This window comes from Apodemus sylvaticus, chromosome 3 (genome assembly GCF_947179515.1).
Source record: "Apodemus sylvaticus chromosome 3, mApoSyl1.1, whole genome shotgun sequence".
NCBI lineage: Eukaryota > Metazoa > Chordata > Mammalia > Rodentia > Muridae > Apodemus > Apodemus sylvaticus.
In genome coordinates, this window is record NC_067474.1 from 56,539,765 (window position 1) to 56,567,451 (window position 27,687).

General features: G+C 41.7%; 1 protein-coding gene across 5 annotated transcripts in view; it reads left to right on the forward strand.

Annotated features, from left to right (window-relative positions):
• Unc13b (unc-13 homolog B) overlaps positions 1 to 27,687 on the forward strand; it is a 207,658-nt gene that overhangs the window by 140,483 nt on the left and 39,488 nt on the right. Inside the window, exon 1 of one of the 5 annotated variants that reach the window (XM_052176332.1) lies at positions 17,067 to 19,338. The exons of the other annotated variants lie outside the window; for them this stretch is intronic. Within the exon in view, the coding sequence (XP_052032292.1) occupies positions 17,067 to 19,338 (2,272 nt within the window). Of the gene's footprint in view, positions 1 to 17,066; positions 19,339 to 27,687 lie in introns of those variants that run through there. 5 annotated transcript variants of the gene reach the window in all.

Consider the following 27,687-nt stretch of genomic DNA (forward strand, 5'->3'; position numbering starts at 1 on the left):
AGAAGGTACCGTGAGGTGCTGAGAAAAAGGTATATTATTTTGCTTTAGGATGAAATTTTCTATAAATATCTGTTAAATCCAATTGGTCCAAAGCTTCAATTACTTTCACTGTGCCCCTGTTTAGTTTCTGTTTTCCTGATCGGTCCATTGAGGAGAGTGGAGTGTTGAAGTCACCCACAGTTATTGTGTTAGGTGCAATGTATGCTTTGAGCTTCAGTAAAGTTTCATTTAGGAATGAGGGTGCCCTTACATTTGGAGCATAGATGTTCAGAATTGATGGATTGGTGGATTTTTCCTTTGACCAGCAAGAAGCGTCCTTCCATGTCTCTTTTGATGACTTTAGGTTGAAAGTCATTTTTATCTGATATTAGAATGGCTATTCCAGCTCGTTTCCTGAGACCATTTGCTTGTAAAATTGTCTTCCAGCCTTTTGCTCTAAGGTAGTTTTTGTCTTTGACACTGAGGTGTGTTTCCTATAGGCAGCAAAATGTGGGGTCCTGTTTCCTTATCCAGTCTGTTAGTCTATGTCTTTTTATTGGGGAATTGAGTCCATTGATGTTAAGAGATATTAAGGAATAGTGATTATTGCTTCCTGTCATTTTTGATGTTATTTTTATATTTAAGTGGTTTTCTTCTTTTGGGTTTGATGAAAGAAGGTTAGTATCTTGCTTTTTTCATGGTATAGTTTCCCTCCTTGTATTGGTGTTTTCCCCCTATTATCCTTTGTAGGGCTGGGCTTGTGGAAAGATATTGTGTAAATTTGGTTTTATCATGGAATATCTTGGTTTCTCCATCTATGATGATTGGGAGTTTTGCTGGGTATAGTAGTCTTGGCTGACATTTGTGTTCTCTTAGAGTCTGCATGAGATCCGCCCAGGATCTTCCAGCTTTCATGGTCTCTGGTGAGAAGTCTGGTGTAATTCTGATAGGTTTCCCTTTATATGTTACTTGGCCTTTTTCCTCTCACTGCCTTTAATATTCTTTTTTTGTTTAGTACATTTGGAGTTTTGATTATTATGTGATGGGAGGTATTTCAGCTGTGGTCCAGTCTGTTTGGAGTTCTGTAGGCTTCTTGTATATTCATCTAACCTAAACCTAAAGAGAGAGGGCATCTCTCTCTTTAGGTTAGGGAAGTTTTCTTCCATAATTTTGTTGAAGATATTTGCCGGCCCTTTCAGTTGTAGATCTTCACTCTCATCTATACCTATAATCCTTAGATTTGGTCTTCTCATTGTGTCCTAGATTTCCTGGATGTTTTGGGTTACAAGCTTTTTGCATTTTGGATTTTCTTTGACTGTTGAGTCTATGGTTTCTATGGTATCTTCAGCATCTGAGATTCTTTCTTCCATCTCTTGTATTCTGTTGTTGATATTTGCATCTATGGCCCCTGATTTCTTCCCAAGGTTTTCTATCTCCAAAGTTGTCTCCTTTTGTGATTTCTTAGTTGTTTCTACTTCTGTTTTAAATCCAGGATAGTTTTGCTCAGTTCCTTTATTTGTTTGTTTGTGTTTTACTTTAATTCTTTAAGAGATTGTTGTGTTTCCTCTTTTATTGGCTTCTGCCTGTTGACTCAATTTCTCCTGCATTTCTTTAAGTGATTTTTGCGTTTCCTCTTTATTCGCTTCTATCTGTTGACCCCTATTCTCCTGAATTTCTTTTAAGTGATTTTTGTGTTTCCATTGTAAGGGCTTCAAACTTATTCATGTTCCCCTGTATTTCTTTAAGAGATTTATTTATGTCCTTTTTGTGTTCCTCTAGCAGCATCATGACCAGTGTTTTTAAATCCAAATCTTGTTTTTCTGGTGTGTTGGGGTATCTAGGACTTGCTGTTGTTGGAGAATTGGGTTCAGATACTGCCATATTGCCTAGATTTCTGTTAGTAACGTTCCTACATATGCCTTTTGCCATCTTGTTATCTCTGGTGTTAGTTGGTCTTGTTTACAAGGGCTGGTGTTTGAACCTCCTGTGAGCCTGTAAGGCTATTTCAGCACCTCTGGATGACTGGGTTTCCCCTGGCACAGTTTGCTGATGTGCTGCCCTCCTCTTGGGTGCCCTTGGAGCCCTACTGTGACCTGCCCCAAGTTGTCTCTGTGAACCTGGTGTTGCCCGTTTGCTCCTTCAGGGAGTGATGATTGCGGATGCTGCAGGGACCTTTTCTGAGTGCTGATCCCTCTGCAGGGCAAAAGATCCCCCTGTTTTTGCACAAACAGCCTGCCTAGCTGGCCAGGCCCTGAGTCTAGTTAAAAGCCTGACAGGCTTAGGCCCGAGTGATGTTTGCCTCGGGCTATGTCTGCTAACTGGTCCTGTCATGTAGCCAAGATGGCAAGGTGCACCCCTGCAAGTGCTGGGCAGTCTGCAGGGCAAACGAACCCCAGACCGGGTTGGAGCACAGATGGTCCACCAAGCTGCCCAGGGCCTATGTGTAGGCAAAAGCCTGACAGGTTTAGACCCAAGTGATGTTAGCCTTGGGCTATGTCTGTGTAGCTGGCTCTGTCCCTTAGATCACTCTGGTGTCCAGAAGCCAAGATGGCGGTGCACCTCCACAAGTGCTGGACAGTCTGCAGGGCAAACGACCCCTGTGGATGGGTTGGCACTCAGATGGCCCACTAAGCTGCTCAGGACCTGTGTGCAGGCAAAAGCCTGCCAGGCTTAGACCCAAGCGATGTTGGCCTCGGGCTATGTCTGATAGATGGCTTTGTCTGTTAGATCTCTGGCATCTGGTAGCCAAGATGGTGGCGAGAGCCCCTGAAAGTGCTGGGCAGTCTGTTAGGCAAACGACCTCCTGGCCGTGTTGGCACACAGATGGTCCACCAAGCTGCCCAGGGCTTAGGTGCAGGTAAAAGCCTGCCAGGATTAGACCCAAACGATGTTAGCCTTGGACTATGTTTGCGTACCTGGCTCTGTCAGTTCTCTCTGGCGTCCAGGAGCCCAGATGGCGGAGCGCCTCTAGCTCCTTGATTCTTAGAAAAAGACTGCAAGTACTTTTTTTTTTTTTTAACATAGCAAATGAATTCAGAGATATGCCTGCCTTTGTAAGCATAAACAATAAACTTAGCTGGGTAGGATCTTGCCCTGAGATCACCACTCCCTAAATCTCTTTATCTCTGTCCTTAATATGTTTCTGACAAGCTGGCTCTTTAGTTCAGCCTCTTGCTCTTTTAGGTCTGTGGTCCCCCCTACCCCATATAACTCATATTGCTTTCTTATATTTTGCGTAGTTGGGAAATCCTGTAAAGGACAGCTCTTAACACTATGTATGCTTGAACTCATGTTTTCAGAGTTCTTTCCCGCAGCTGGAAAGGCTGTCCCTAAAGGTTTAGCATCCCAGAGACATATTCTGGCTTTCCAGAAATGTGTCATTTCTGATTATTATGGAATCATTAACCTTGGCATAGAGGACATTCCCCCCGAAGGAGGAAGTAAAATATACACATTGTTATACAAGCAGGCCTTATGCTCACATTCTTGAAGGCATTTGCCTTATGTCAACATTCATGGAGACCCATGATTTGATGGCCCTGCTCCAGAGGTGGGAATGGTGTCATGCTGTCCTTCCCATAGCCATGTGGGACTCTGCAAGTGGCACTCTCTTTCTGCTGCCTGCTGACCCAAATATAGAACTCTCAGCATTATGTCTGTATGTTTCCCACTATGACAATAGTGGATTAAGCCTCTCAAATATAAGCCAGCCCCAACTCAGTGTTTTCTTTTTTAAGAATTTCCATGGTCATAGTGTGTCTTCCCATCTTAAAACCCAAGACAGAAGCTGGTACTAGGAATGGGATAGTGCTATGATAGTCTGACTCTGCTTTTGTTTGGAGGAATGTAGACTTCCGAATTTTGGATTAGAAACAGTTTAATGCTTTAAGTGAGGCTTAGTGGACCATCCTAGTAGGAGCATGGAAGATAGTGGTACTGAGGTGATTTATACTATGGTGGCCTGGCCCAAGATGTTTCAAAAGAGAAGAATTTTAGTATGTAGCCTAGAAGTGGTTCTTGTGATATTTTGAAGAATGTGACTGTTTTCTGTCCTGTCCAAAAAAATCTGCCCGGGGCCAAATTGAATAGTTATGGATTAACAGCTTTGGAAGAGGAGATTTCAAAACAGCCTAGTGTTGACTATGCTGTGCAGTTATTAGTGACCAGTCTTATGTACATCTATAATAAAGGAGCAGACTCAGCAAGGAAAAACCAAAAAATGTATATTTTGAGAGTAAGAGGGCCACTAGAAAGTACAGACAGATTAGACAGTGAAAAGCCCTGTGCTAATTGGAATAAAGGGAGTGGTGACCTCAGAGTCCTTAGCAAGTGACCCCACCCTGCTAAGCTTCCAACTAGTGAAAAGGAATTTTTTAAAAAGTGAAAAGGAATTAAAGAAAAACTTAAGGCTGGTCATGGTGGCACATACCTTTTATTCCAGCATTTCAGAGGCAGAGGCAGAGGCAGGGGAATTTGAGTTTAAGGCCATTCTGGTTTACAGATAGAGTTCCTGGACAGTCAAGCTTAGACAAGAAATGAAACCACCAAAAATAGAGAGCTGGTGGGAATGTATTTGAATGAGAGGGACATGTTCTAGTCCCAGCAGAACCTGGCTGCAGCTTCGGCCATGTGGTACTGGCTTTAGAATCAAGGATACAGGAAAAGGGTTATGGAATCTCCCTCTGTGACTAAGGAAGGCTGCTGAGGCCAGGCATGTGTCACGGGGAGTCCTAGCATGGAGACGCGGAGAGGCCATTGCATGAAGATGTGAAGGTGAAGCCTGGATTATCTTGGAGACCCCAAGATGTTAGAGATGCCAGAGTCCTGTGGTACCTGCCAAGGAGAGCTGCTAACAAGGAGCGTAACTGCCCAAGAGAGAGACATATGCTGCAGTCAATAAGGATGAAAGGAGCTGGAGATCTGAAGAATGCTTTGGCATCAGACATGGAGATACAGAGTTTGCTCAGCAGGATTTCATTTTTGTTTGGTCCACTATTTTTTCCCTGTGCTCTTTTCCCTCCCTTTTGGAATGATAATATGAATCTTGTGCTATTGTATGTAGGAAGTATGTGATCTGGCTTTTTATTTTGATTTTATATGTGATTACAACTGAGAGATTGCCATGAGTCTCAGAAGAGACTTTGGACTTTTAAACATGGCTGAGACTTGTAGACATGGGGATTTTTGAAGTGGGGATGAATGACTTTTGCATTATGATATGGCTACAAGCTTGTGTGGGCCAGGGAATGGAACGTAGTGCTTTGAATGAAAACTATTGGGAAATACGACCTTGTTGGAATAGGTTGACTCTGATGGAGGAAGTGTGTTAGTGAGGGTAGGCTTTGAGGTTTCACAAGCCCAAGCCAGGCCTAGTGGCACTCTTTTCCTGCTGACTGCTGATTCAGATGTAGAATTCTTGGCTTCCCTTCCAGCACCATGCTACCCATCATGATGATAATAGATTAAACTGTTGAGCAATAAGCTAGCTTTAGTTAAATGCTTTCCTTTATAAGTTTCTATGACCATGGTATCTCTTCACAGCAATAAAATGCTGAGAGAAGTTTGGATGTTGTGACTTTTGATCAGAGTTGGATGAAGAAAACATAAGCATGCATACCCCTTTAAGAGTTTTAAAACAAAGGTAAAGAACTATTCAAACCCCTTTTAATCATTTGGTCCTTAAATAGACAGAGCCTTTGGTAGTATCCGCTGAAAACTGTACTACCTGAGCATTTTGTTTATTGTCTCTTTATGTTCAAGGTGCTAATCAAGCATGGTGCTTGACCTGCTTGTAGAACTGAGGTTTGTCAGCAGTTTGTGATTCCTTGGGCCTGCCTTGAAGCTTGTCAGGTCTGATTTAGGCTGTGTGGCAGCTCTGTCTTAGCACATTAGTGAACTTAGCATATCTCTGCTAGGTTCATCATTCCTTTAGGGTGGCATGTTCCTGGGGCAAGAAAGAGGAACACCTCCCATTGCCCATCATTCTCTGCTTGTATATAGTTTCTGAATAGTTTGGGGAGAGCATAATTCTATAAGGAGGGAAAAATATGACTTTTCTTAGCCAACAGAACAAACCATTTTCCCCACGCATAAAAGAAATCCCAGCTGTGTGGCCACATGTCACCCTCTTCGTCATGCTTCTGGGTTTTCTTAGTGGTAAAGAAGGAAAATAGTCACAAGCTGACTCCTGTGTAAAATAGAACTGAGTTTTCCCAACCTTTGTATCTATGTTTGTGACTGCCATTATGGGAAGACAAGATAGGTAACTGCTCATCCTGACCCAGCCAGTTTCTGACACTTGAAAACGGAAGCCAGGTTAGGAGTAGTCATGTTCTTTGCTTCTCTAACCTAGGTATTTCTGATACCTATTTATCCTTCCCCCCTCCCTCTGCACACGCGTGCATGCATGCATGCGTGTGTGTGTGTGTGTGTGTGTGTGTGTGTGTGTGTGTGAGAGAGAGAGAGAGAGAGAGAGAGAGAGAGAGAGAGAGAGAGAGAGAGAGAGAGAGAGAGCGCAACCAATTGATTGATTTAGACTGGTTATTTGAGGGAGAGTTATGTTTGGTGAGGCCCTTCTCAAGAACCCTGTGATGCTATGTAATTACTTTAGTTGAAGATTTTGTGCACCAGGTGGTCTTTTGACTAAGCCATCCATTCAGCTCCTCTTTAGCGCTTCTGCCACTGTGAACCTTCCTTCAACTTATCGTGAGTGTCAGTGTCTCATTTTAATTTCCATCTTGACTCATCTGTCTCTAGGCAAAAATCCCTGCAAAGATTTAAATTGGGAACCAGACCTTGAGAATGTCTGCTGAAAGCATCTCACAGTTTCTAGACAAATGCTTTTCCCATCTTAACCCAAATCTGTTTTCCCAGCTCTGTCCAGCTAACTCCTGAGCAGGCTAGCTTTGAAGACATAGCAGCTGAGGTGGGTATGCTATTTCTTACTCAAAGAAAGGACTTTATCTTCTTAGCCTGCCTAAGATTGTTGAGGGTCGGTTCCACTGTGACAAAGGGAGCTCTACTATTGCTCATACAGCCACAGAGATAGAAATGTGCTGCCCATCCAGAGGAGTGTAATTATTTTGTGGTCATATGATGTCTGAAACTAAGCCCTGTAAGGTTATAGCTGAAGGAGCCTCCCCTTTGTCACCAGAGCTTATGCTAATTGATCTTTACCACATTTTAACCTCTGTATTAGCTAATTATTCCATTGCTGTGACAAAATACTTGACTAAACAGTCAGCTTCGAAAGGATTGATTTATTTTGACTTAGTTTGAGGATACAGTCTAATATAATGTGAAAGGCATGGTGGCAGGGGCCATGGAACAGTCACATAAAGCTAGCAGGCAGAGATTCCATACAGACCATGGAATGGTGACATTCAGAGCAGGTCTACCCACCAAAAAAAAAAAAAAAAAGCCTTCACAGACAGGCCCAGAGGTAATGTCATCCAGATGATTCTAAATTCTCTCAAGTTCATGAGATTAACTATCACATCCTCCTCGATCTTCCTTAAGCTTGGGGTAGGCAGTGGTTAGCACAAGAATAGTTTGTAGTCGAGACAAGAATACTTACCTGAAATTTGAAGCTCTAGTGGGAGATAACAAACTTTGTTTTGTTTCTTGGTGTCTTAAACATATCTCCTCTCCCATTATCTGAGATATTGTTTTCTACAAACCAAAGCTTCTCAGGAGATGGAATGGGTGCATTTGGACAGATGGACAAGACAGGGTCCATCTGCATTTATAACACTCTCTGAAGCCTCATCCGGGCCAGGCCCTGGAGCTCCACTGGCGAATGGGACATGAAGAGGATAGTGTCCTGGCTCTGAGAATTTTCCTTGTTCTTGATAATGTGAGCTTTTTCTCAATTTAGAATGCCTGGACCTCGTAAGGACAGTTACCACTCTTTATGCTTGGCTGTAGAGCTGTGGAAGGAATTCTGATTTAATCAGCCTCCCCACTATTTGTGTTAAACCCTGTACCTCTCCTGGCTTAAGCCTGGGAAACTCCACAGTAAATTGGCTGTGATTTCACTGAAATTTGACAGTTTTCAAGTTATTTTCTTCCTCTGTATTTAGATGTGGCTCTAGTCGTGCTGTCAGCCCTTATCTCTTCTGTCGTTGAGCCAGCTCCCAACTGGGTTAGGAGGTATCCGCACTGCTGTCAGCACTAGCTTCATAGTGAGGCGGATGGTTAAGAAATGGCTTGTTTAGCATCTTTTAGAATCTAATTTTTCTGCCTTGACTGAGGGGGAAGCAATGCTATTGGAAGAAGGCAGCAAGGAGGCAAATGCTGGCTCCAAAGCCAGCCCTTTCTCCTTGGGATCTTGGATAAGATATGGGAATCATGACTGATTTAAAATCTTGTTTCAAGCCAGACAGGATGGCTCAGGAACATGTTATCCTAGCACTAGATGGCTGAAGCAGGAGGCGCACTGCATGTTCAAGGCTAGCCTGCCTACAAAGTAAGACACTGACTCAAAATGCCAAAATTTAATAAATATAGTCCCCATTGACATATGCCACCTGGTCGCTGGGCTAGATGGGTGAGATTCTTCTGTGGATTGTCACAGAAATGTAATGCTTAATCAATGAAGTTTGCCTCCTCAAGTTTGCTGAGGCCTGAGGAAGAGGAAGGCTTTTTCTCATTGTGCCAGGCTCAGGGAATGCAGAAGAGAAGCAGGGTAACTGGGTTGTCACTGTAGTTCAGGTCTAGGCACAGCAAACAGTGTTTCCCCATCTTTAGCTGCAGAGTGGATGAAGACAATGTTTCATGTACCTGTGTCCTAAAGCTTCAATGATGCCTAGGTTAAACTAGGTTAAGTTATGTGACAGCAAGTGATTTGAGTGTTCTTTGAAGATAAAGATACTTGATTTACTAGCATATCCTACCCAGACTTGTAGAATTGTCCGGATTAGGACAGTGTGAGAACCACTGAACTAGAAAATCTCCATAGAGACAGGGCTGCTATTGGTGCAGGCAGGCTGGGAGATTGGGGCCCGTGAAAATAGGACTCTGCACCTCAGATAGCCTTGATAGATGTTACATCAGTTTGGAGTGCCAAGTTCAGAATTCTGGATCCTAACGTAGCCTTTGATCCTGACTGCTGTAATTGAGAGTTCATTTTGGTTTACGCAGCTTCCCCTCCTTCTTAGTCACTATATTGGCATAGCTATAAGGAATTCTTTTATAGTAGCTGTTCAAAGAAACTGTTTGAGGGTGTGAACTGGGAGAAAATGGCACCATTGGGTATGAACTGTACCTGGGCACTGTCTCTGTCCTTTAGCTTCTCTTCTCTAAGGCTCATAGCAGATGTGGTGAACCAACCCAGAGCTTATTTTAGTGGAAGGGGAAACTGTCTTTGCATCGTGCGCTAGCAGTTTCTTCCCGTGTTCTGAGATTTGGAGCTCCTCAAAGGGTAGGGCTCTCTGCCACATCTTTCTTAAATCTATAGCGTACACAGGAGGGTACATAGGAGAGAAGGAAGAAAGAGAGGGAGGAAAGAAGGAAGAAAATGGGGGAGGGGAGAGAGTAAGATTTATATTTAGCAAAAGGGAGAGACACTCACCAAGGGTGTGTGAGTGAGCTTGCTGGCAGGATTGTGTGTGCGTGAGTGTGCTGGGAAGGGGGTGTGTGCCAGCAACGTGTGAGGAGGGCTGGTGCCCTATGGGAGGGTGCAGGCAGGCAGGAAGCAGCTGGAGAGGAGGAGGAGCAGAAGCGAGCCGGAGCTGCCCTGCTTTCCTCTCAGTCTCAAAGCTGAAAGAATTGAGTTAGAATTCCACATCCAGTTGAAGTTTGACTGCTGTTGCCTTCGGCAGCCTGGTCTTCAGAATCCCCCCTCAGCAGGGAGGGGCGGACCAGACTGGATTCCTAGATTTGCAGCCACCAGACTCGCGCCCCACCTTCTCTGAGGGGATTTCTGTGCTAGGCATTGTTCCTATCTTCAACTTTGCACGGAGGAGCCAGCCAGCTGGGTGCCAGCTGGGTGCAACTGAGAATAATAGCTCCTTGGCTGTTTGTTGCCTAGGCAGGCGGCTATGCTGTGGCTCAGAAAGTTCATCCTGTGGCTTCTCTATCAGTCTAAGGCGTGCTTCTGAATGGATTACTTCTTAAAGGCGCACTTGCATTCTAAAACTTGGGAATTTGTGGCTTTAATTTTTTTTTTCCCTTTTCATTTCCATAACCTTGTTTTGGTTTCAGCAACAAGGTAAGTGATACTGGATATATGATTGACTCTGAACAACTAGCAGGGACAAAACAAAGCAAAGCTTTTGTGGGTGGAATATGGAACAGCTACATTAATTATGTAACTGCTTGAGCCAAGTTGCTGGTGGGGGTCATTATAATGACTGAATAGCAACATACTTAGCACTGGGGGTAGAATCTTCACATGTGCATGTTTGTGTGCTGGTAATCTGGCCATCCATTCTTCCTGGGCACTCTGCTGTATGTCTACAACTAACCTATCCATCCCATTGGATGTGTGCATAGTTTCTGTCTTGATATGTCTATATGTATTTATAACTTACCTGTGTCCTGTATATGTCCTCTCCTATATATAGATTGCATATAGACAACCTTTTTATTCCTCTTATATGAACACATATAAACTATCTCTACCTCTGTGTACATTCATATACAGAGATCATCTGTCCCTCCATGTATTTATGCATGTACTTAGGTAACCTTCCTGTTCTTAGGTATATTCAGAAACCTTTCAATCTTTCACATGTGTGGGGCTATACTGCCCTGTCTGACATGTACATGCCTCTCATGTGTGCAAATACCATATAAACATAAATGTCCATCCTGAGTTTTTCCAGCATTGAATGTGCGTACACATACATATAATTTGTCTATTTATATGTATAGTGAAAGAGCCTTAACTTTGTAAATTGAAAACTTACTTAATACTACCCTCCCTTTCTCAGTGACCTTGTTCAAGTCTAACTCACCCTAAGTTCTATTTCTGACTTCTATGAAATCAGAATAATAATTCTTATTGGCTTATAGAGTTAAAATAATAAGTGAAAATCATGTAAACTGAAAATTCAAAATAAATGAATCTTTTGCCGTCATTATTTGCCCCTTTAGTGGACCTTGCATCTAGCTGCATTGAGATTACACTCTTATTCACGCAAGGTCTGCACACCTTCCATGTGAATGGGTAGCTTCTGTTGAAGTAAACATGTTTGTCTTGTAGTTTGCCCATAATGTTGGAAAGAAGCTACACAGAGCTACAGGATATTGAGAAATGCTTGGGTTGAGAAGGGGAAAGTTCTCATCTTCTGTAGTTAGGAATTCTTTGCAGCCTTAAGGAGGATTGAACCGTCCCCAAACAAAAATGAGCTACTTCCAATTAGGATCAAAGTAAACAGGTAAAAAGATGAGCAAAATAACAGAGCAGTTTCCTGTCACTAAGATGACACTGCTCTCTGCACAGAGCACCTGCTATCAGGTTTTGAAGGCTATTTAGAATATTCCTTACCCCATATTTCTAGATCCATGTTATCCAATATGGCTACATGTGACTGTTTATCCTACTTTGATTTTTTTTAAACAGAGTCTCATTAGCTCAGAATGACCTTGAAGTGTCTACATAGGTGAGGATGACTTTGAAATCTTACTCCTCTGTCTTCACCTCCCAAGTATTAGGAATGGGTATTAGTGAGTTGACTCTGTGAAGAAAGGCACTTGCATTCATGACTAATGGCCTAATGATCTAGTCCCCAGATCCTACAAGGTAAGAACCAAATCCCACATGAACCATGGCACATGTACACACACACACACACACACACACACACACACACACACACACGGATTACAGGCAGGTGCTACTATGCCCAACTAGTTGAGATGTGCTGGATATATGGATATATGTGATTCAAGGATTTAATATAAAAAGAATATAAATATACAATTAATGATTTTATATTGATTACATGTTGCAATAATATTTTGGATTTGAGGTTAATAATGCATGATTAATTTTATATGCTTCTTACTTTTTTACATGTCTGCTAGGGAACTTAAAATATACATGTGGTTCACATTATATTTCTGTTGGGAGAGTGATGCTCTAGCTCATTACCAACACAAGGAGCAGGGAAGCTTTTCTTGCTGGAAGGGCAAGTGGAAGCACATCAAGTGGGAGCCCATCACCACAGTGCCCAGCACAACAAACAGATCCCATTACCACAGCACCCATCAGTCACCACAGAACCCATCACCATAGTGATGGGCTTCCACTTTCCCTTCCAGAAAGAAAAGCTTCCCTGCTCCTTGTGTTGGTGATGAGCTAGAGCATCACCACCAGCGCCCATCACCACAGACCCATCACCACAGAGCCCATCAATCACCAGAGCCCATAAATCACCACAGAGCCCATTAGTCACCACAGTGCCCATCACTACAGTGCCCATCAGTCATCACAGTGTCCAACACTACAGTGCCCATCAGTCACCACAGTACCCATCAATCACCACAATGCCCATCACCACAGCACCCATCACCACAGCAGCACCCATCACCACAGCAACCATCAATCACAACAGCGCCCATCACTACAGCCCCCATTACCACAACACCCATCAATCACCACAGCACCTATCACCACAGTGCCCATCAACCACCATAGCACCCATCAATCACAACAGCACCCATTACCACAGTGCCCATCAATCACCACAGCACCCATCACCACAGAGCCCATCAATCACCACAGCACTCATCACCACAGAGCCCATCAATCACAACAGTACCCATCACCACAGCACCCATCAATCACAAGAGTGCCCATCACCACAGCCCCCATTACCACAGCACCGCCCATCACCACAGCCCCCATTACCACAGTACCCATCAATCACCATAATGCCCACCACCACAGAGCCAATCACTTACCACAGCACCCATCACCACAGCCTCCATTACCACAGTAGCCATCAATCACCATAATGCCCATCAATCACCATAATGCCCATCACCACAGCACCCATTACAACAGCACTTGGGCTTCTCTTCACCAACCTCATATACCAGACAAATACTAGCTACCTGATAGCCTGGTAATTTTTGTTTTAAATAAGTTTCAGGACATTATGAATAAATGTTATTAAGAAGAAATTTCCAACTTAGTTTTACAATGGAAACAGGTTGTTGGTCATCAGTCTACAAGGAAACTTGGATTTTGAAGTTTTCATATTTTCATGGAAACACAGGTAGATCAGAAAAAGTAGAAGACTGGGATTTTAATATAGCTATACCATTAATTTATCATTCTTTCCATGGCACTGAGGTCTTACTGTGTGCCAGACTCTGTGGTGAGACCATGCACCAGGCATTAGGAATTTGGAGATAAAGATCATTTTCTTGGTGATATGGTTCATATCCATTGTAGGCCCTTAAACAAGAATCGCCCCTTCAGTAAGAATAAGGATGTCCTTCTGTTTCAAGGGTCATGACCTTGGTAAGTGGGCTTTTGAGAAGCCAGAGTATTTGCTCCACTTAGTACTTTCAGGTTAAAAATTTAGAAAAAATGCTGCATTAGCCAAACAGAGCTGGTTCATGGGCATACGTAGACCATAGGAATGTTGGGAAACTGCAGAGCCAGAACCAGACTAACTCTTGGTCTTTGGCATTCTCATTTCCTTGTACTAATCTTGCTCCTTATGCTGTAGGCCTTGATCTCTTTTTTTCTGACAGGATACTCTAGGAATTGACTCTTTCTCAAAAATTGACACCCTAAGAGTACCCCATCTGCTGTGGGATGTGGTACATATAGAAATCTCTCCTCTCACTGTAATTGGTAAATGGCCCAGGTTTCATATGTTCTTGACTTTGAGGGAGAGGGCCTCAGCATTTTTGACCTCTGCCCTTGAGATCCTTTCACAGAAATGAGAGGCTGCTTGATATATGTGTTTATAGAATCTTTGCCTGTTTCCCAGAAGTCTGTGATTGTTTCCTTCAAGCCAAAGTTTGGGTCAGAGGCATTTTTGACAAAAGATAGACGTGTGTGTGTGTGTGTGTGTGTGTGTGTGTGTGTGAGAGAGAGAGAGAGAGAGAGAGAGAGAGAGAGAGAGTTAGTTAGTTTCTCTGTAGTCCTGGCTGTCCTGGAACTCACTCTGTAGACCAGGTTGGCCTTGAACTCAGAGATCTTCCTGCCTCTGCCTCCCAAGTGCTGGGATTAAAGGCGTGCGACACCACCACCCAGCATAGTCATATTCTTAATCATGTTTTTCTGAAAGTCAGAAAGGGGTAAATGAATCAGCCATTTAAGGATACTGAGACGTGTTTCTCTTGATGTGGTTTTAGTAGGTTGGTGCTGATGAAATGTAGTTTAAATATCTTTCCCCAGCCTAATTCTTAGTTTTCTCATCATTAAATCTTCTCTCATCATTAAATCTTTCTGATTATTTCCTTTCCTTTCCTGTGTCTCCTTTTCAAATACAGCAAGCTCCTGAAGGACAGCCTTATGTTTTCCAGCATCAGGCATTCCTTAGGGAAAAGCCATAGAAATATATGCTCGTTTCAGGGTACGTGCATGAAGTTGAGAGAGTTGACTGCATTGAATAGACCAACAGACAGGCAGAATGATGGCACAAATACTTCAGTGCCAACTAGGGGCTGAGGAGGCACCAAAGCCTCCTTATCCCATCCTCAAGGGAACAGTCTGTGGCCTTGCCTGTCCTGGCTTTGTGTATCATTTCCTTCTTATTCTTTTCTCCAGTAGTAAATGCTTGTTTTTTTAAATTACAGTTTGTCAATAACATATATCATGTTGTCATTCATTCTTACCCATTCTCCATCTCCCTACCTGGAATATATTAAAGAGTAGAGACATATAGCTTAATGCCTGGTATCTCCTTTATGCATTTATTAACTCGAGTTGACTTCGAAAACAGATGGCCCTCCACATAGCCCTGCCATCCCTTTCAGCAGTAAAAAGAGAGATTGAGGAAGAAGGCTGGCTTGAGTCTCCGGGCCCCACAGGTTGCCCATTTTCTGGTAGTCCATTGAGCTCTGAGCAGAGTGACTAAGTAACCCTCAGATAACATAATGAGCTTATCTCCTGCCTCAGAGCCTAAAAACCAGGATGGCCAAGTAATTTTGGTGCCATTGTGCAACATATATGCCCAGCAGGTAATTCTTAAGTTCATTTCATAGAGAGGCAGTGGCTACCAATCAAAGAAGATTTGGAGGGTTTTGTTTGTTTAATATGCAAGCAAGCCTCCGTTTGGAGCTGGGAGAAGCTGCTATGAGCCTGGTTTCTTGAGATCCAACACAAAGTAGTAAAGGGTGGATTGGGCTTGCTGTGGCCTCACAAAATATGTAATTGACTTAGATGAGGAATTCCTTGTTAAAGTAGAGTTCTTATAGGAGTGGGAGAGAAGGCCAGGAAATAGGAAATGGGAATTCATCTAGTTTCTGCCTCTTGGTTCTTGACCTAGTTATCTCCCGTAAAAGCACCAGCTCATCTTTCCCCAAGTCCTATGACTCGTCCTGCTTCTCTGTTCAGGGAGGCCCATAGACTAATTGTAGATTAGGCGACTTTTCTTTAAAATGAGTTGCTACTAGATCAGCTTCTGTTCTTGAAGGCAATTTCTCTCATTTAGTAAGGATTTAGAAGACTTATAAATCATGAGAAACCCTTTTTAAAAAAAAAAAAAGCCAGGGAAATGATCCCACAATAAATAACTTTATGGTACTGTATCTCCCACTAGCTCATCTTGTCTCTTGCAGGATAGCCTTGCAGGACCATAGAGTGTTGGTAGCCCCGTACATCTCCCAAGTCTCTGTTTCCTCCGAGTACTTTCCACTCTGCTGCTCCTCACATTTTGCATCTTCCAAAAAAAAAAAAAAAAACAACCAAACAACAACAACAAACCAAACCAAAGGAAATGTGTGCCTTCACCGTCTGCCCTACCAGTAACTTAAAGTACCAAGAGCAAGAAAAAGTTGTGGCTGCACAACTATTTTGGAGAACAGCGAAGTACCCTGTGTGGTACAACCAACTCTGCTTGTGCCATGCATTGCTGTACCCTAACCAGTCAGAATCAAGTAACAGACAGAGTAGCATCCCTCTGTTACTTGATCAGTACAGTTATGTAGATAGAATGCCCTAAAGGATCTATTGACCCTGTAGTGAGTCTATTATTTGTAGGCCTTTAGCTGTCTGCCCTATTAGATTTAAATATGTTGAGTACTATCTGAGTTCTGGACATCGATGCACCTATACTTTATCACATTATTCTGGAATTGGCTGTAGTATTAACTTTTCCTCCTCAAAAACTTGCCATGTCTCTTTTCCAAGTGAATGGTTGCTATCAGCAAACCACGATGAACTATAGAAGATCTGAATCCTCACCAGAAAAACAAAATGGATAAGAAAGAAACATCTCATGTTTTGTCTTTTCATTTCATGCATGGATGTTAAACATCTACTTGTTCATCTCTGAGTCAGATTCCAGTGCTGAATTTTGTTTTTGTGAAGGTTTAACTAGAAAGTCACTAACTGATCTTACTTTTCCTTACTTACTTCCCAGCAGCTTGTCTCAATTCTGTCTTTGTACTTGTTAAGAACATTAAAGACTTGATTTGGTTTTGAATCAATATTTTAAAAGAAGCCAAGGAAAGACACTGCTGCCTACAGCCTTTAAGGCAAAGGTTGATGGCTGCTCAGGCTGAACACTTACTGTCTTTGAAGGCTTTGAAGGCATTGTTCTTATCCCTGCTTGACAGACAGCTTGGTCATATTTAAGTTTCCGGTTTCTCTTTTATCTGAGTGTACTGTTCTTTTTTCATAAGCTACAGGATAAAAGCCAGGATCCAGAGACATGTGTCAGGTTTGAGGCCTATACATGAGGTCATTCCAGGCAGAAATGACTTAGACTGTGGCTAAGCCTAAGGCTTCAACTAGCAATAATCATTAAAAACCAATTCAACAAAAGAAAGGAACGAAGAAGGAAAGAAAAGAAATAAAAAGAAGGACTAGGCTCTTTCAAGGCCATTTCTGTTCACCATCCCAACAAGAAATAAGAGAAAGAAAGAAGTAAAGAACCATCACCTCTCCAGAGGGGAAAATGAAGCGACTGTTGCGAGAGTCTGAGGAAGAAATCATGTTGACGCTGGGACCTTCATCCAGCCTCTCACCAGATAAGGTTAGGACAGAGACTATATGTAGTGTCAAGAGCCAGTCCACAGGTCCTACTGGGTCCTTGCCAGAGGACAACTTCCTGCCCCCTTGCTGTGAGTCAGCAGACTCCACCACTAGTGGAGAGAGAGATGGGGACCTGGCCCAACTTTGTAGCTTTGAGCGGCAAGCCAATAGCCAACCTTCTCTGGCCTCCACTGCCTGTGCTTCAGAGTCTGATTCTCGGGAACTCTCACCTGCCAGTATAACAAGCTGTTCAGAGCCGTCAGAGAGAAACCAAGCCAGGCCCCTTTTGCCTAGAGGTCCTGGCCAAAGATGTAGGCATGAACAGCAAGAGCCTCTGGGAGATGTAGTAGAATATATCATCAGAGAGCTGCAAGGTATCAGTCGTCTTCAGTCTGAGATTGCTGAGCTGCAACAGCACTTGAACCAAGTCCAAGGCTCTGTGGACGAAGTGTCTAGCTGTGTAGATTCAGTACTGAGTGAAATAGAAGGCTTGCACATGGGTAGCAGCTCCCTGGGCAAAGTGTGTGGTGGGGAAAAGGCGCAGGTACTCCATGTAGAAAGATCCAGAGAAGAAGCCATTCTTTATCTGTATGGACTTCCTGAACACGATGGGGAAAACACTATGGAACTGGTGGACAACTTTCTAGCTAAGCACCTCTGTGTTAATGGCGTGCAGTGCAACAGGTATATCCAAGAGGCATACAGGGCAGGCACAGCTCCTGCCCCCCGGCCCACTGTGGTGAAACTTGTCCATCTAGAGCACAGAGACCTCATCTTGCAAAAATCCATCCTCTTGCAGAGTGTGGGGGTCAGGGTTGCTACCAGAGAGGAAGCAGTCTGGCCAGAAGGGTATGAGAATCCCCCAAAGGACTCTTTATCATGCTTACAACAACTTCAAGACCACAGTTGGAACTCTTTAAATCAGGATAAACCAGCTCTTCAGCTAGAAACAGGGAACAGAAGACAAATGATGGAACCACACCAGATGAGGACTCAGAATCAACAAAGAGAAGCCCAGGCTTCTGAGCATCAAGGCCTTCGTTTCCTACCAAAGGATGGCTTAGCAAAGCAGAGTGAGGTGTCTAAGCTGCAGGATGAAGTAAAAGGAGCATCAGGAGCATCCCGGGTAACCAGTGATCGCTGTGGTGAACTTGCTGTCCTCCGACCACTTGAGGCGTCTTCCTCAGTGTTAATCACAAAAGAGGAAGATTGTGAAAAATTACAGATTTTGGAACAGGGCAGCAGAGAACATGAGACATGTAAAGGGACAAAGCTACAAAGTGATTGCAGCAATACAATTAAGGACAGCAATTGCCTTTCACTGTCTGGACTACTAAAAGCAGAGACTGTAAACACAGAGGACAAGGTCCTAGGCTGTGAAGCTAGACTTGGTATTCTGAGCCCAAAGCAGCTGGAAGACCTATTGGCAGACAAGTCTAGAAGGTTTGCGACTCCGAGTCCTGACAGCACAGTGGAGGAAGTGATCATAGGGCCTGAGACTTTCAGTAACATGGTTCATATTGACCTGAATGAAGAAGAGAGCTGTCCTGCCCAGGTCCTTCAGAACGTCCTTGATAAGTCCTCATGTGTTCTGGGTGGTTCCCAGGAGGATGAAGATGTAGAAATTAAATTTCATACAACTAAGCTGAGTCGAGCAATCCACCACTTTCGTTTGGCTCTGCAGGGGGTATTTCAGAAGCTGGAGAACAATGGGTCCATCAGTCCTGAGGACCTGGAAAGCAATGGGAGTGGTTCCCAGTCAGAGAACTGTGATAGACTTCTTTGGACAGTAAGTTCAGGAGGTGCCCACGATTGTTCAATGGAGAGTCCAGCAAGTCAGGGGAGTGAGAGCTTGCTCAGTGTGGTCTCTGGTGGAGTAGGCATCTCTATACAGGGCGATCGGACACCTCAAGCACCAAGCAACTTCTCTCTTGCTTCTAACAACTCACCTCTTGCAAACTCATTGCTTGGTTTCCCTCTTGCTCCATGTCTGGGAAGTGAGACTTGTTCCAGGCCTGACTCTCCTAATCAAGGAAAACTGAGTTTAGAACAAGTATGTGCAGAGACCATTTACCTTAACAAATGCATCAACAATTTTAAAAACGTTCTGAGAGAGAAAAGACTGAGGCAGAAAAAACTTTTGCAAGAGCTAGTACAGACGGCAAGTCATCTTTCAGTAGAAGACATCCCCTCAGGTACTCTGAGAGTCTGTGTAACGGGGTCCCTGCTGGATCAGTATGGCATTCATCTGCATTGTGGTGGGCTTAACAGAGCCATGGGCTTGGTCCATAGCTTGGGTCACTGTAGATTATTTCAATGCAGACTTGAAGCCAGTCTTTGGGAACTAGAAGGAAAGAGGGTGTTAAGGTTAGGAGGGAAGTTCTAGTTCCTGTTCTTAGGCCATTTCCAGCCTTTTGGAACCTGTGAAGTAGCCTTTCAAAAGAGACAGGACCATTTGGGTCACAGTAGGCTTTAGTTTAGATATAGGAAGCAAGAATGAGAAGTAAAGCACATTTATTCCTGGGTCCCACAGGGACAGAAAAAGAATCCTATGTTGCAGTTTTAAATGCCTTTTCATGGTCTTCTTTGAAAGATTCCCATCTCCCTAGTAGTTGATGGTACTTCTCCATGGTCACTGAAAATTTCCTTACCTCTGCCTCTACCTGTCTCCATCCTAGCTCTAGCCTTATTCACATGGAGCCTTTTTTCTGAGTCAGAGCACCTGGGAGCTACCTGCTTAGCAGTGCGGACCCCATCCGAGGGCCCCGCAGCCCTCCATGGCTCACATTCCCTTTTTGCCTTCCCCACCTACCTGAGAAATAAAACAAAAATGTTATTTTTAACTGCAGGAAATAAAAGACTTTGTTTCTAGGCAGGATGGAAATCTGTAGTTTTATATTTTCTTCTCCCAATCAAATTAAATTTCCAAAGAGCATATGCTATATTTATCCAATTTTAAATGTAAATGGGGTTATCCTCTTTTGCATATAACCTGATTAGGTTTCCCAAGACAAAATTAAAATGAAGAAATATATCTTACTGGCAGAAGTGTAAGGGATCAGGTACTCACACAATGTGGATGGGATGTGATGAGATGATAGAACCTCTAAGGAAAGCATTTGGGGAAATGTATAAGCGTTATAAATATATGCACCTTTAGAGCCTCGCTTCCAGGATGGATCCTGCAGACATATTTCTACATGCAGAAGTGGCATATGTACAAGGTTATTTTTGAAGTATTGTTTTTAATACTAAGAATTGAAAAACAACCTAAATGTCCTTTAATATATGATGAAATAAAATTTTGCCACACACAAATAATGGGATGCAGTACCATGTAGCTGTAAAAAAAAGTGGGGTAGCTCTTTATTCAAATGGAAAGCTACCTAATGTTTGCCAGCCTTAAAAAAAAAAAAAACCATAGTGCAGAATGGTGTGTATGAGATGCTTCCATTTCTATAAAAAGAGAGAAAGGAATACACCCTCTTAGGCCTGCTGTAGTATATAATATTGAGGAAAAGATACATGAGAAACTGGCTTAGTCATGTATTACTTGACAGAAATACAGCCTGAGAAATGCACTATTGATAACCTCCTCATTGTGTGAGCACTAAATTATACACACATACGCCTAGATGGTATATAGTCTGTAGTAGACCAAGGCCATGTGATTGTAACATTGTTATGTGTATGCTGTGGTTCACTGCAGAGCTGTGTAGCACGTGACCATGTATGCTTCTCCATGGGAGAAGGGCTATTGGGTAAAATACTAGTGAAATGGGATGGAGAAGTTTTTAATTTTTTTTTAACAACTGTATGCTTCCTCAATATTTTAGAACTTAAATAATACCACTGGTAATATCAAGTCATAAAATTCAATTTAGAAAGTAAAAGCTGGAAACCATGTCACTCTCTTTTCAAATATCCATGGAGCTGTTCCTGATAGCTTCAATATGTATAAAACAATCCAGATTCCTTTACTTGTCATTCAAGGTTACCTCAGCTGCCTCTGGTTTATATCTTCAGGTAAAGATATAACTTGTTCCACTGAACCCCTCCCCAAAGAAACTGCTGTCTTATAATGTGCCTTGCTTTTTCTGTTTTTAGCATATTAGTGATCACATGCTTCCTTCTAACCTGAGGCCCTGTGGTCACCATGCCAGCTGACTGCATTTACTCATTCTTTAACAGCCCAAGGCACCTCTTCCTTCATAAATTCACCTTCTGTGAGGGATTTCTTTTCCTCTTTACTCTGAGGCCAGTTTTCCCCCTCCTTGAACATCCAGAAATTATTTCTTTGCAGCAGCAAAAGAAACATTGTGTGGTCAAAGCAGTCCATCCTTACAAAGTCCTTAAAGCTTGAAGGAGTACCACTGGGTCAGAAAGCCCTGAGATGACGGCCACACTTTAACCTGTCTTTAATCCTCCTCCTAATGAGTCAGTCAGCACTGTGGCACAACTGGTAGTCATTTTCTTATTTTTATTATGGAAGCTTTAATGTTGTAATTACATCACATAAAATTGTTATTACATCCGTTAAAAGATAGTCTTGCATTTTTATTGTTTATTTATATACTCACATAATTATAAGACCATCAGTTATCTAATACAAGGACATTTCCAACATCTTAAGAATCTCCATTAGCAATCACTCTGCCAGGCCTCTGCCTTCAGCCTCCAATGATCGATCACTGGTCTACTTTATTTCTGTGAATTTGTGTTCTGTATACTTTCCATAAATGAATTCATATAATAGCGGACATTTTGTTTATATTTATTTAGCCTGTTTTTTAGTCTCACCAGTGGTATTGCACATGTCAGTGCTTCATTTCTTTTCTGTGACCGAATAATATTTACTGGGGAGATATTCTGTTGGTTATTGTTTGGAAGATTATTACCACTTCTTGCTCTAAAGAATAATGCTACTGTGAACAATGGAGCTGTGTATCAGTTTGTCTGAATATTTTTTTTAGCTTTCTTCTTTTTAATATTTTTATTTTCTATATTCTTTGTTTACATTTCAAATGATTTCCCCTTTCCCGGATCCCCCCTCCCCATATGTCCCATAAACCTTCTTCTCTCCATCCATTCTTCAATCACCTCCCTCCTTTTTTTCTCTGTCCCTACATTCCCCTCCAATGCTAGATCAATTCTTTCCAGGATCAGGACCTTCTCCATACTTCTTCATGGGAGTCATTTGTTATGCGATTTGTGCCTTGGGTACTCAGGGCTTCTGGGCTAATTAATATTCACTTATCAGAGATTGCATTCCATGTGTATTCTTTTGTGACTGGGTTACCTCACTTAGAATGATATTTTCCAGATCAAACCATTTGCCTAAAAATTTTGTGAATTCATTGTTTCTAATTGCTGAGTATTTTTGCTGTTGCTTTTCTTTCTGAGTCAGTACCCAGGCTGCTAGGATTATAGGTTGACTGCACCATGTTCATATTGGACATGTTTTCTATTCTCTTGGATATTTACTTGGCAGTAGAATTGCTTTTTCCTGTGGTAACTCTGTGTTTGACAAGTTAGGGAATTATCAAACTGTTTCCTAGTGTGCATACACTATTATATATCTCCAACAGAAGCAGAGTTTTAATTTCAGACTAGCAGTGGCTAGAATATTTGTCCATTTGACCAGTCTAGTGGTTGTGAAGTAGTTTCTCAATGAAGTTTTGATTTGCATTTTTGTAGTGTCTAATGTTGTTAAACATTTTTGCATGTATTTGTTGATCCTTTTTATATTATTACTAGAGTAATGTGCATTTAAATTTTTGGCACATTTAAAAAATTATTTGCTTTTTTGTTAGTAAGTTGTATATAAGCTATTTGTATGTTCTGTATATAAGTGAATATATTACTTGTAAATATTTTGTCTGTTATAAATAATTTTTATATTTAAAATATAAAAAATTTTTATATTTATTATATCAATAATTTTCTGATATTGTCTAGGGAGCATATTTTTTATAAAAATTTTATTACTTTATTATTAAAAAGTTTTACTATGGCAAAATATGTATAACAAAAATTTTAACCACCTTAAATTTTAAATTCTATATATTCATATTATATAACCATCACTACATCTATGTGATTTTTCTAGCTCTAAAACCTTTAAATCCTAACTGTCCTTTATATGGCTCTTAGCCTATAAAATTTGTTTCTGTGAACCAACTGCTTTAGTGAATGAAATAGTGAATGCATGTAAGTAGAAGCAAATGATGTTTATCCTTTGAGGGTGGCTTCTTTTGTTTGGCCTCATGTCCTTCAGGTTTATCCATGTGTCAACATTTTCTCCCAAGTAGTGTGCCATTGTATGTATACATTACGTTTTCACCCATCCATCTGCCTGTTGTGAGCAGCTGGGTGGTATCTTCTGTTGGTCAACAGTGCTGCTCTAGCATAGGTGGATGGCATACAGTGAGTCCCTGCTCTTCCTTCCTGTAGGTGTGTGCTCCAAGGTGGGATTACTGTGTCAGACATCATCTTCCACTGTGACTCTCTGGTCCTTACTTTTTGAGATGGGATCCCTTCTCAAGCCCACAATAAAATAGAAAGTAGGGAGTCAGAGAGAAAAACGTTCAGTTCAGCTTTGACAAAAGTCCTGAGGCCATTAAGGAGAGAAGAGTAAAATAAATCATGATAGACAACTTAACATGCACAATGCACAAGAGTTGAGGTTGAACCCTGACTAGCACAAAACAACTCCAAGGATACATTTTACCTGAATTAAAAGAAAAAAAAAAAAAACAACTTCAGTTGGGTCACAAACCTAAGCATATAAACCTAAATTGATAAAATTCTTTGAAAAGTACCTCAAAGGATTAAGGATTGTGGCGATAGCTCAGTTGTCAAAGTGTAAAATTTTATATTACTGCCAACAGTGTACAGGAATTCCAGTTTTTCCATAGAATCTGTAATGTTTGTTTGTTTTTATTTAACAAGAACCATTGTAATTGATGTGAAGTAGCACACAAAAGTCTTGAATTTTGATAAAATTTATCACCTTTTCCTATGTTGACCATGATTTTGTTTATAGCTAAGAAATTGTGGTTTAATACAAACTCACAAAGGTGTGTGTAATAGAGGAAGATACCTGAGTTCAGGTCTTCGTGCTTGCACAGCAGACATTTAACTGAGCCATTTCCCTAGCCCCTAATTCTTTGTGATGTTTTTTGAGGATTTTATAATTTTAGTTGGTATATTTAGGTTTGTGATCCATTTGAAGTTGTGTGTGCATAGTACAAACTTACTCTTAGGCATTATATATGTCTAGTTGTCTGGTATAATTTATTAAACTGTTTCCTCTAAAACAGCCATAGAACATTTGTCATACATGAACTGTGCATGAGAACGGGGGCTGTTCCAGGACTCTCTGTCCTTCCCTTTGATCGAATGCCTTTACACCCTGATTCATTTTGAGACATTCTCTTCACTTGGCCCCCATAAAAGCTGTCTGGGCTCTTTCTCACTGTAATTTTGGAGTGTCCATGCTTTCAGGTTGTGCTTGCCTATCTGTCTTTATTTCTTCCACCTCGTAGCATCCCATGGCTCAACTATGCCACTTTCTCTCTGCTCATACCCACTACTGGAGTAATAATTTTCCAGATCTATGGATTTATAATCATTCTGAGACTTAACATCTTCCATGAATACCACTCCACATTTGTTCAGAATCATTATTAGGAGGTAAACAGATGTTGTATACAGAGCATATCCCAATCCAAACTCTAGATCTTTCTTCTCAATTCCCCCAGCAACCCTGCTTTTTATCTAGTTTTTCTTACCAGTAAATAGCAGTCATCCCTCACTTCTTTTTTTCTGACAACTAACATCCAAATCCTGCCTCCTCTACCTTTAACTTCATTCTCTCTCTCTCTCTCTCTCTCTCTCTGTGTGTGTGTGTGTGTGTGTGTGTGTGTACGTGCGCACGTGTGCATGTGTACACATGTGCATGTTGGAGGACAGGAGTCAGTCCTTTCTTCTAGCGTTGGGTTACAGGGGTTGAACTCAGAGCCTTTAACTGCTGAGTCATCTCGCTAACCCATCTTCTGTGTTTTAAGCAGTGGCCTCTGCCTCTATCACATTCATTTCTGCTTGAGCCATCATTTTCTTTCATCTAGATTATTGCAGTAGTCTAACTGGTCTTGTTTAAACCCCTGTCCCTCTACAGTCTGTTCTGTCACAGCAATCAGAGTAATTGTTATCAAAGATCACATCACTTCTTATTCACAACCTCCAATGATTTTCTGTCTCACTAAGAATCAAAGTCAGAATTCTTCTGATGACTTGAACTGGCTCTTACTGAAAACTAGCTGTTCTTCCACACCAATTATGTTCTCACCTTAGGGTTCACACTTGGGTGTATTAGACTGAAAATACTTTTCTTCAAGGACTCTGAATGTTCTTTTTATTCCTTTCCTTCAGGTCTCGGCTTAAATATCTTATTAAAGAAGCCTCTCCGACAACTTTTAATTAAAAAATATAGGGTGTTTTGAGATAGATCCTCATGCATACTCCAGTGACATTCAGTTCACTGTGCAGCTAAGGACAAATAGCATTGAACTTCTGATTCTTCTGCCTCCACCTCTGAAAATGGCATAGACTTCTGACATATTTTCTTTGGTCCTGAACAAGAGATATTTTTCTTAGAAAAGTTCTAAGTACTAAAAATTAGAGATTCACTTTGCTAAATGCAAGTACTAGATTTGCTGAGCCTCTTGACTACAAAGGTACAAAGGAAAGATCAAATATATAGTGCTTATTCTCAAGTAAGTTCATAGAGTACTTTCTTAACAAGATATTCTCAAAAAGTTTACAGTTCTGAGGCTGGGGGATGGCTTACTTGATAATATGTACTGAGGCACATGCTCGTTTAATCTCAGCATGGTGGAAGCAGAAACAAGAGGCTCTCTGGCTTGCTGGCCAGCCAGTCTAACCAAATTGGTGACTTTTGAGTTCTGCAAAAGATCCTATCTCAAAAAGTAAGGTAAAAAGCTAACAAGATAGCTCAGTGAGTACCTTAGTTAGAGTTTTACTGCTGTACACAGGCACCATGACCATGGCAAGTATTATAAAGGACAACATTTAATTGGGCCTGTCTTAAAGGTTCAGAGGTTTAGTCCATTATCATCAAGGCAGGAACATGGCAGCATCCAGGCACTCATGGTGCAGGCAGAGCTGAGAGTTCTACATCTTCATCTGAAGGCCACTAGCAGAATACTGGCTCCTAGGCAGCTAGGGTGAGGGTCTTAAGTCCATGCCCACAATGACACACCTACTCCAACAAGGGCACACTTCCTAATAGTGCCACTCCCTGGGCCAAGCATATACAAACTATCACATTGGGTAAAGGCACTTCCCACTAAATTTAACAAATGTATACATTTCTCTGAACATACTTATACATACATACACTTACAGAGGTTCACAGCTCTCAAGAACTATAAAGGGAGATGTTTGTATAGACAACTACACTATTGATACTGTTCTTCCATAGAAGAGTCCACACAGAAGGTGAGTACTGTTAACACATGATATAAAGATACCTTATTCTGCCTTTGGAAATCAAACAAGGAAATTTCACAGAAATTTTATTATTTGAGTTCAGTCTTAATAAGCTCTGGTCTGTTTCATGAGCATGAGAGAAAGAGAGAGAGAGATGCAGGGATTCAGTTACACTAAATAAAACTTTTGCTTATGGGACAGATAACAGAGGAGAAGCAGAGGGTAAGTTATAATGGAGGAAGTTTAGAATGTTGTAATAAGTGAAGCATTGATGCACCCAAGCAAAGGAAAACTGTGATCTACATTTCGAGTAGGCTATGACGTATGAATTGGAGAGGACTGTGTCCAGTACCAAGAATGTGAGTATAGAGTTTCTTGTAGTCCAAAGGCGAGGCAATGAGACTATGGATTAGTCGGTGGTACTCTAGAATACAAGTCATGAAAAGATGTCAAAGTTACTTAGAAGGTAGATTACAGAGGATTGAATGGTCAACCCATACATACTGGGTGAAAAGAGAGAGGAATCTAGTTGTTTGTCTGTGGGTGTGGGAGGATTATCTCAGGCTTTGGATATGAGAAGGTAAGAAGAGGTAAGTGGTGGTGAGGTATTTTAACATACCCTGAATTTGAACCAAGCATGATATATGAAGGTGCTATGTGGTAGGCAACTAGTAATATACTAGGTTAAGTAGGAATCTGGAGGTTAGCTAAAACTACTGTTATGGAAACAGCCAGCAAGGGAAGAGACTGGTGTAGTGATAGACTGACATATGTCAATAGTATCCAGTTGAGATTCAACTTCTGTATCTGTCTGTCATAATTCTCATGTGTATGGTGATGGAATTTGTCACGGCATGATATGGTAAGTACTAAAAAGAAGACAAAGAGAAACAGAACTTAGATGCCTTAGGAGGAGTTAATTAATTCCTACTTTGGTGGGCATCAGGAAAAGCTGTGTTAGACTGGTAAGAGAAAATATGTGGATTTCCGACTATCTGGGGAAATGGGATTGTACAAAGTGTATACAGGTC